Source organism: Macrobrachium nipponense, chromosome 16 (genome assembly GCF_015104395.2).
Source record: "Macrobrachium nipponense isolate FS-2020 chromosome 16, ASM1510439v2, whole genome shotgun sequence".
NCBI lineage: Eukaryota > Metazoa > Arthropoda > Malacostraca > Decapoda > Palaemonidae > Macrobrachium > Macrobrachium nipponense.
Genome location: NC_087209.1, coordinates 66215419 through 66225916, shown reverse-complemented (window position 1 = coordinate 66225916; position 10498 = coordinate 66215419). Strand labels below are relative to the sequence as shown.

The following is a 10498-nucleotide window of genomic DNA, read 5'->3' as shown; positions in this document are numbered from 1 at the left end:
CCTGGTTATGAGGTGCGCGTTACTCGATAAATATTTAACCAGGGTTCTGTTTTTTCTCACAATATATTGCTATGTGTGAAGTATTTGCTTAAGGTACGCAAATAAAATGAACAGGTCTAAATCTTTTGCTTAGATTTTATGCATTATCAAAATATAGTTAGAGCACATGGTGACTAATGGCAAAAATCAACAGCTGATCCTCCAATCAGCTGTTGGGTGTCAAACAAAGAAGTCTCGCAGCCAGTCTCAGCTGAGCTTCGGCGGTGTGTGGCTGTGGCTACCAAGTGTACCAAGAACCAAGTATCATTTTTTGGGGTTCCCTATCGATTTCACATGAAGTAGAATTTGTATAGGGCCTAGGACGCTAATTACAAATATACCATCCACAGTCTCGAAGGCTCAGAACATCGAAGCTCACGCCTGCCGAAGCTGAAAGGCGCTTTTGTAACCCCTTGCGAATTTTCTGTACACTGACGGAGTCTGCCCGACAAAAAAGGGCAAAAATAACGAAGATTTGAATGTAGAATCCACACACACCTTCGTTTAAGGAATCATGGGACACCTCGTCGACCAAGTGGAGGTAAGGAAGTGCTCAAGTTTGCTTAACCGCTGTTGTTACCAGGAGAGAACGAAAGGGAGAGACGGAGGTAGACAGTCAGATGATGGGAGGGGAGAGAGAGAGCGAGCTTGGGAAAGAACTATTGCATTTCTGATGTTTGTTTTGCTTGTTTGTGTTAACCTGGCCTGTCTGGTTAGTTGAGTAACGACGGGTGTTATGTGTTTTACCAGAGTTGTCCGTGGAAAGAATCGATACAGAGGACTGTAGGCATCCGTCCGCTGTCACCAAGCGGGTTGTAGGCCTATTCTATCCTCTTGCTCCTGGCTCCTCTTCACTCTCTTTTGTGACACCGCTCGCGCGCGCGCCCCTCTTCTCTCTTGCTCTCCCAGGCTATCTCATTGTTTTATCAACTCCTCTCCCGTTTGTTTCAAGCATTTAATTGCATGTTCGATTTCTGTTTCGTGTGAGATGTCTTATTATTGGATGCTGGTAATTCGTGTACTGAAACGTAGACCTAGCCTATATAGTGTAGCTATTCGTGTCCAGTGTATTTATGGTGATATGTTTTTTATTTATTATTTAAGCATTTCATATTTAGTGCTTTTCAAGTTTCTTATTTTAATTAGGCTAGCTTTGTAGGTGCTCGCAACAGGCGTAGACTTATAGTCAAATGGAGAAAGACCTGCCTCTCGTCCACTTCCCGTTGACACGGCCGAATCAATGTTGATAATTACCTTGAAAACGAGAGAGAGAGAAGAAAACGAGAGAGAGAGAGAGAGAGAGAGAGAGAGAGAGAGAGAGAGAGAGAGAGAGAGAGAGAGAGAGAGAGAAGGGGAAAACATCACATGAGCATTGGACGAGGAAGCCGGTGTTGGTGGGGTGACCTTGTTGCTATGTAATGCCTAGAAACCAATCGACAGATACTGCTGCTGAAATTTTCTCACGGTGAAGATGATGCGTTAGGAAAACATTTACAGTGCAGTAAATTAATTGTTTTCTTTTTTTTATTAATAGTAATTGTTATCGAATACTTTTCTGTACGGAAAGCTTTTCGTACACACACACACACACACACACACACACACACACACACACACACACACACACACACACATATATATATATATATATATATATATATATATATATATATATTAGCATGAAAAGCTCATGTATAAAAACTGAAATCAGGACGAGTAACTGCTTGTGTACCCTAGGATCGTATGATCACAAAGAGAAAGTTGCTACTTTGTAATTTTGTTTAAAGTAAATGTGATACAGTGAGCGTAGCTCTTTGTGCAAGGGTACGAATGCTAATGATTTTCGAACTGTGTGGTATTTCCCCCTTTGTGTTCTGTATTTATATTATCACCTGTATGACAGAGCGTGTTTGAACCCTTCTCCTCCATCTATATATATATATATATATATATATATATATATATATATATATATATATATATATATATATATATATATATATATATTTGTGTGTGTGTGTGCATGAGTGCAGGCGCGCGCGCAGTGCTTATCTGGACGAGAAATTTGAGGTAACACCCCTGGAATGATTGAGAGAAAATGGGAGAGGAAGGTTGCAGATAAAGGGGACCGGCAGCGATACTCTCTCTCATCTCTCTCTCTCTCTCTCTCTCTCTCTCTCTCTCTCTCTATCTCTCCTTAAAAAAGGGACTTGCTGGCAATGTGGTCATCAAGCTCGGTTTGGTTGTAAAAGTTACAAAATCATTTTCATTTTGAGTTTAATACAATAATACAAAAATCATATGAATAGTGTACAATAGTCTTGCAATACCTTGCATATGTTTATGGAATGTTAGCATACGCAACTTCAGTTTTATAAGCTGTCGCGTGGATTCCTTAGTGTAATAGGTATTTATGCGCATGCTTCGTGCATACTTCCAGCACCTCACTTGCATTTGTATGTACTCTTGAGGGTGGAAAAATGGAGGGGGAAGAAATGCCTATATAAATTATGTAAACTTCTACAACGGTTCAAGCTTAGAAGATTCAAGGTTGAGAGTAATGAGAAGTGCCGTGGCTTGCCTTCTATGGCATACTGTCGGTACCAACAGGCTTTTTTTTTTTTTTTTTTTTTTTTTTCCTTTTTTTTTTTTTTTTTTTTTTTTTTAAGTAAATGTTGTTCTCTCTTTTCGCTGAATTTTTCTTATACTATGTTGGTAAGGTCTGTGAGACACGACGCTGTTGTAATAACACCAATTGAAAGACTGATCAGTGTGTATTAAAGTGGTTTGGTTATACTACCTGGATAAATTGGAATTAGCTCGAGCTGTGGCATGAGGTCACGGTAATGGGTGTCTTTTGCATATTTGAACTTCATGTCTGCCATAGGGAACGACCATAGATACAGAACGACGGGTGTCGTTTCTTTCGTGCTGCAAGTAGTCACTAAGCGGCTTGTGTCACCTTCCAAGAGGGCTGGTGTTGGCTCCATTCCCGTTTAGGTTTTTCTCCTTTTTTTTTATTTGTGTGTTTAGTGTGTGGCAAGTCACGTTTGTCTCCAGTCAAAGCATTTTGGTTTAATCCTTCCCAGAACTTGAAGAAAAAGTAATTAAAATTGTACTCTTAGAACGCGGAGAAATAACGCACAGCATATGCCAATAACTCAATTAAATTGTCTTTTAATTAGAAGAATCCTGAAATCGATTGAGCATTCCCGACGCCTTACGTTTAGAATTTAATGTTATTAAATACCCTTGAGAAGGTTTTAGCCAAGCAGTTGGAGCATCATATTTTACATCCAGGGAATTTCTGTATTGAGTAATATTTGAATGTTAATGAAGTGGGTGTTGCTTGATTTTTTAATCTCTTGGCAGTTGGAACCGGTCTTGACCAGTAATAACTCCACCGAAGTTAAGTTTGCAAAATGACTGTGGGGGAGAAATTTTTATATAGGAAGAGCAAGTTATATGAGGTCTGTCATTTGTAGATGACAAATGAATGTGGACTGAAAGGGAATCTTAGACAGGAGAGTGTGTACTGATGAGAAAAATCAGGAGGATGACATTGAAGGAAAACGGCATACCGGTTTGCTTTTGAGTACTGTAAAGGAGAACCGCGCTATCGCCAGGGAGGAAGAGAACTGGTGCCTAAAAGGCGGGTATGGTTTCCCCGTCTTCCCCTTCTCCCCACCCCCCTCTCAGCCACCACGACTGGCACTTACCGGTAGCGCTCACAGATACCTGACACTCGCTAGACCTAAATATTAATAGATAAGATCATTCGGCATCGGTGTGGTGGGTAATGTCGATGTTATCCCTAAGTGATACCACGGGGACCTGGCCAGGAATATTTATGGTGACAAAAGAGGGCTGTGCGACGGACGTTACGTACCCTGTGACCCGACCAAGCTAGGTCTTAATCATTAAGTCCGGGGCTAGAATATAAACCATGGAACCGGCTCTCGGTTTTCCTTTCGTGGTTTGCCGGAACTGTGACTTGCTTTTTTTTCTTCTTTTTTTTATCGGGCGTGATTGTGTTTTAGATGGACTGTATCAAATGAATAAGTTTTCCTTTTTCCCCCCACATTGCCCGAAGGACACGACACGTAATAATATCTAGTTTTGGCTAGAATCACAACTCTTGCCTTGTTTCAACATCGCCCCGGTTGGGGTGGGTAGAATATACATACGACTTAGTGGATAATCGTCATTTGCTTTTGTATTGTTGGTAACGAATGTACTTGTATTTAATTGATAAACATTTACATAAAAGAAAAACTGAAGAAAAAGCAAGGATATACTGATATAGACAAGGGGGATAAGGCACGTAGGAGAGGTAATGCGGCCGGTTTTGGAATTTGCTAATGTTTATCTCGTATTGTGTTACGTAGGCTTTGCGTGTATGCTTGCACAAATAAAATTTGTATTATTGCCTTACATGATTGCATGAATATACGTATATTGCTTCCGATTAAAAATGGATTTGTCGCCATACTATTACAATCTTGGAGATCATTGTTATTTTATTAATGAAGCCTTAATATACAGTAGATAAGCTTCGTGAATAATTTAATTGGTGTCAATTTGCTGGTTAGGTGAGCAGTCCAGCGGGTTTGCACATTCTCCCTCCCCTCCCACACACAAAAAAGAAAGAAAAATGATGCTGGGAGAAGTATTTTGATTCTTAAAGAATATGGCTTTTTACCTGATGGCTTCCAATGAAACTGTACAGGAGCGGGCAATTAATTTTGATATGGATCAGCATAGGATCTTTAGAGTTTTTTTTTTTTTTTTTTTTTTTTTGCAGCGAGGTAGGTATGACGTCAAATACCTTGGTCATTCAATCGTGTGACTGACTTGATTTATGTAGTTGATTGGTATCAGATGGTGTATTTGGTAAGAAATCTTTTATCGTATCTTATATCCTCAAGTATTACTTATACTCGGCATTTTATGAATAACCACCCTCTTTTTTATTATTATTATTCTCGTGTGATAACGAAGATGCCTTTCTCAATACTACTGTTGTATTGTCGACACCATTTTACATTAATCACTTTCAGAATCTTTCACTAGTTTCTGCGGTTACTTTCACCATCCTCGATTAACGCTGTGTCATGTGCATACACTAGGAGTTTCAAACTCCATTCACTTCTGGTATTACCTCCTTATTAGATGAGATAATTACATTTAATTAGAAAGCTAACTGTTTAACGTCTTAGTTATTTTGGTGGTAAAGTAGGAGATGCAAGTGAATGGGCATTATAAAGGCGTGAGATTAGCTACTGACCAGCCTTTGTGTACACACACACACACACACACACACACACATATATATAATATACATATATATAGTATTATATATATATATTATATATATATATATATATATATAGATATATATATCTATATATATAAATATTATACCTATATATATAAAAATATTGGAAATTTTACATTGTGGTTTCGAATAAAATTCTTGGAAAAAGTGGGATATTCGCATTTTGTGACGTGTTTTTCTTACGAGGATTCATGGTTATGTATGGCTATATTACTAATGTATATTGTTCAAGTTCATGATATTAAGGCCTATAGTATAATATACGGTCTCTCATAGTCTTCCTTATTTCGTTAGGACATGAGAAAGATTTACCTGACTGCATTGTCTCACACCCTCATTCGAACACATTTTAACACAAATAATGGACAGTTTTGGCTAGAAATAATATGAGTAAAATAATGGACAGTTTTGACTAAAACTAATATGAGCAAAATAATGGACAGTTTTTGGCTAAAAATGATACGAGTGACGAGCAAAGTTTATGCTTTTACAACTAGTTTGTGAGGCAATGTCCAGTAACACCCGTGATTAATGTCGGTAATGGAGTTTGATTATCAATGTATTTTAGGAGTTGAGTATTCGTTCGTCTCCAGTTTGTAGCATTCTTTCACATTAGACATTGGATGTTTAGCTGGCTTGTTGACGAGGACATTTGGAAATTGTGATGTTGATTTCGCAGAGGTGACTTTGAGCGTCAAGACAATAATATTATACGTATTAGGTTTGTGGAGCCCATCTTTGAGGTGTAGTTTCTTAGGCCAATAACCGTGGAATTTAGGTAACGGCAGGATTATCTGTATACAATTCTATTTAGTAGTTAATGATCAACTGGAAATGTCTAGGCCAAGGTCGCAAATAATGTCAGCAAGCTAGAAATGTCATTGTCTTTAATGTCAGTAAACATGAATTATATAGTAATTCCATTTTTTTCTTGTTTATTAAACAGTATCAAGTAGCTAGAAATCGTAGAGGCGAGTAATGTCAACAAGCTAGATTGTTAAAACTTGAATTTGCGATTTAAGTTCTAATAGCCACCGTTTAAGTTTGTAGTTTCCAAGGTTCCTAGACAAGGATGTCGAAAGACTGGGACTTCTTTCTTTTAGTGATGCTAGTCGGCTGAAAGTGTTGAAGTGCCATCAGTAGGCGGGAAACGTCGGTAATAGCCATCGTTTAAAGATAAGATCCCTCTGGAGTGTATTAAATTGGCCGGGATACTTCCAAACTCGGTAGCCGACCTAATCAGTTACAACATAGCTTCTCCGTTCGGCAGATGAGTCGGCAGCTAAACTAACCGTGTTGGACCGAGTGCGTACGCCATCAACAACCCTATAATTTCCCATACTAAGTGGCTCTCTGCTAGCCATTATTCACTCTCTCTCCACCCTTCTTTCCGGCTTTTCGAGACACGGGGTTGGGGAGGGAGGGGGTCACGCTGAGTGGGTCTTTGAGGGAAATATATCAATATGTCGTTTTGTTTTTGTATTTTGGATGTAGCGTGCGACTCCGTTTCGAGCCAGTGTGGTCCTTATAGGGTATACTGTAAGGTTTAATTTCCTCTGTTTTCCTGTGTGGTTTATGTTCCTCCCAGACAGTGGATGTGGTTGTCTAGTGGGGGATAGGCCTATACACTTGCAAGGATGGGAGCACTAGGGGGTTGCGGGGTCCTTGGGGGTGTGTTACAGCTGGTTGGTGAGTCTAGACTAGCGGGTTTTAGTGAAGGCCTACCGTTAGAAATCTCTCTCTCTCTCTCTCTCTCTCTCTCTCTCTCTCTCTCTCTCTCTCTCTCTCTCTCTAAACCTTTCAGATGAATGTCTTGGGGGAATGAATTTCCGTGTCCATAGGCCTATGTTAGTGTTTTAGTGGTGTGAATCGAAGAGAGGCCGTTGAAACCATTTCTTTGATGCACTCGGGATGAGGCAACAGAAACGATTTATCGACGGAGGGGAGGCGGAGCGGCTCCCCTGGTGAGCGATGCCTGGGCTCCTACAGTAGATTGTATGTGCCTTCTTTGTCCGTTGGAATATGGAGATTTGCCGACCGAAGCAGAAATACGGATCCTATTTGTTCTTTGTCATGAAAGGACGATTTTCTTTTGTCTGGTCAGCCATTGATTAGAACCACATTGCAATAACAATAGTCCTTTTGTATATGTAATTCGCATCAAAGGTTTCCTTTAATTTTATTTTCATAGTAGCAGGTGGGTTGACGTCGTGCTAATCTAAAATTAGCTTAGGGTTTTGATGTTCAGGCTAGGCGTAGGTGGTGATGCTTTCAGCTAATCTGGGTTCACTGTTTTTGCTTTTTATTTTTCATTAAAGTCTTGGGACGAGCGTCATCATGTTCTAATGTATCTTAGATTCTGGTGGCCGAGTGTTTTTTTCTCGATCTCTTGCGTCACCTACCCTTCGGTTACGCAGCTTGTGTGACTGGGTTAAGTATCTGTTAGTTTGTGGATGAGGAATTAACCTTTAGGTTCCGGTTGACTTCAAAACTTAAGAAAAAAGGAGTGCAAAGGCCTGTAGGCCTATCTGCCTAAGCTCCAATTCAGATTTCTTGGTCAAAAATAGGTAACGGTGAGTCTAAAGTCGTTACAACGGTAGATGAAGTTAAATCAGTTGTAGACGTGGTCAGTCTTGTTATAATTTTATCTGCCAGAATGCTCTGATGGTAGTGTAGTTTGTATTATTTGTATGGTAAGTCGTTCGGGATTATTTATCTCTCAGTTTTAGACATAATAATGACAGACATATTGTAGATACGTAGAATTTGTAGCAGGGAAATGGTACATTACTCAGCTCTTCACACAAACTGAAGTAGAGGTATCTCTTGTGAATCTTGTTAGTCTTAAGTTGTTGAATTAAAAAAACACACACACACAAAACCACATATTGATGTATACGAATAACAGTAAAAATCCTCAAATTATCAGTAAAAAATGAAAAGCTAAATGAATATTCTACAAAAGGTTCGCGTGTCTCAAGCATTCCAAGGGAACGTAATTTTTCTAAGAGAAGATTATGGAAGGCCACGTTACTCAAGCCTGGGCATGCTCCAAGGTTTAGATGGTTAATCTTTCGTTTCGCAAATTAGACTCGGCCCGAGAACTTAGCTGTTTCTGTATTAATAAATTATTGTAGCCATGACCTTCGAAATAGATTTATGGCATTTTATTATCATGTTTTAACTGTGCAGCACCTGCCCGGGATTCAGATCTCATTTAAATCTTTTAGTGAGCAGTAACTTTTCAAGCGATTATTATTATGGGAGACGGGTTGTCACATAGATGTAGACCAAGTAAATAAATTGCCAATTGTGAGCACAGAATGCTTTGTCTGTTGGGAAATATATTACATAGAACATAAGTTAAAGATGAATCATTCAATCAGATAAAAGTATACGTAATATTAGGGTAATAAAAACAAGAATAACCTCCAGAAAAATTGTACATTACGAATAACGCACATTCTTCAGATCCGTGGCGAACACAACTTTCTGACGAAAAGTATATAGATGAGTATAGGAAATGCAAGTGCAAGTTGTAGCACGCGATCAGTAATACATTAAACTAAAGTAATCTGTTGACTGTTTATGACGCAACGGCGGACCATTCATTGATAATTCCTAAAATTGTTTGATAATTTTAGTACGAGTGACGTGAATACCGATACCGGCATATTTCTGGCTGGGTGTGCATAAAGTCGACCTTTAATGGTATTTGTCCTTTGTTATGCTCCCTTTCATTTGTTTTCTCTATGAAGGTTTTAGATCTTTCTCTTTTTGTAATGATAAATTCGGTGTTTACACTTCTGCGTCAGTCGAAGGAAATTCCTTCTGAAGATAAGCCATGGTGTGAGGTTTGGGTGGCCCAGTCGAAGTTCCGTTTCAGTGTAAACGCCGATGATTTTTTTTTTTGTTTTTTTTTTTTTTTTTTTTTGTTTTTTTTTTTTTTTTTTTTTTTTTTTTAGACGTGGTGGCTGAGCTAAAGTGACGGTTAGTGTAAATGTTAGCGGTTTGTGTCTGGTAGGTTAATTATATCAATTTCAAATAAAGAGGCTTCGAGTTTGTTGTTTTTCTTTAGTTACGAGGGTATTTTGCTCCTCTACGAATTAAGGTTTTGTCTTCATATTTATTTTCTATCATGGAGAATGTCACAGAGACTGTAAGGTGTATTTGGGATAGCTTCGAAACGAAGGCCTGTACTTGAGTGAAGGCAACCCGTATAATTAGTTGAGGGTTGCTCTTTGGGAGTTATGCGATATTCGATCTTATGAATTATTAAATTTTTATTTGTACGATTAATTTTAACTTAGGGTAATCTTGAGACACTTTTTTTCAGTGTTAGTCCGTATGTTTTATAAAGGTATTAGGCTTACCCTACTTGGGCTAGGTCAAAGTATCTTAATGAGAGGTTTAGTTGGGTGAACGTAGAATAAGTATGGAGGAAGCGTTGAGAGGGTTGGTGGAAAAAATGTGCTAGTGTCCTTTGGAGGCAGATTTGACGATGTGCCGAAGGTTTGCAGAGGTTCTCAGTGGCATAAGTAAAAAGATTTTATTTTTTTATTTTTAGTAGCTGCCAAATTTCTCTTTATTATTATTATTATTATTATTATTATTATTAGTAAACGTTCCAGTTGAAGTTCCCTTGGAGCCTTCCACAAAATTGAATAAAACTATTTTCAAATTTTAAAAACCAGATGTTTTCAGATTTTTTCGTCGATGGTATTCTCATTTTAAAATACACATTTTGTAGCAAACCAGAGACTAAAGTTGAAGGTTTCTCCAATGACTTGATAAAACTCAATCGACGAGAGGCGAGAAGATTTGTAACCGTAACGTTTACGAGAATAATATCCTGAGAAGATTTGTAATCTTGATATATACGAGCTATATCCTGAAAGGGTTAATGAGGCGTTGTGTTGCTTATGTTCACAATAAGGAACCGCGAGAACCCTTTGGGATTTTTTTTTATATTGCATCTATTTTGGATTCATTTCAAGACCTTGTGCAAGCTGCATTTATACATCATATTGCTGCTTAGATGAAGAGGGTGTATAGAATGGTAATGTACGTATTTGTTCGATAGCATATTAAGCAATTTTCCAGAGATGTCGGTGATAGTAA

The 10498-nt window shown here is 38.4% G+C and overlaps 1 protein-coding gene across 1 annotated transcript in view; it reads left to right on the top strand.

Moving 5' to 3' along the window:
• The first annotated feature begins 236 nt into the window (after nucleotides 1-236).
• The window catches only part of LOC135195789 (sestrin homolog), a 100162-nt gene continuing 89900 nt past the window's right edge, over nucleotides 237-10498 (top strand). The window contains exon 1 of the mRNA XM_064222267.1: nucleotides 237-580. Within this exon, the coding sequence (XP_064078337.1) occupies nucleotides 554-580 (27 nt within the window). The 5' untranslated portion in view covers nucleotides 237-553. The remainder of the gene's footprint in view (nucleotides 581-10498) is intronic.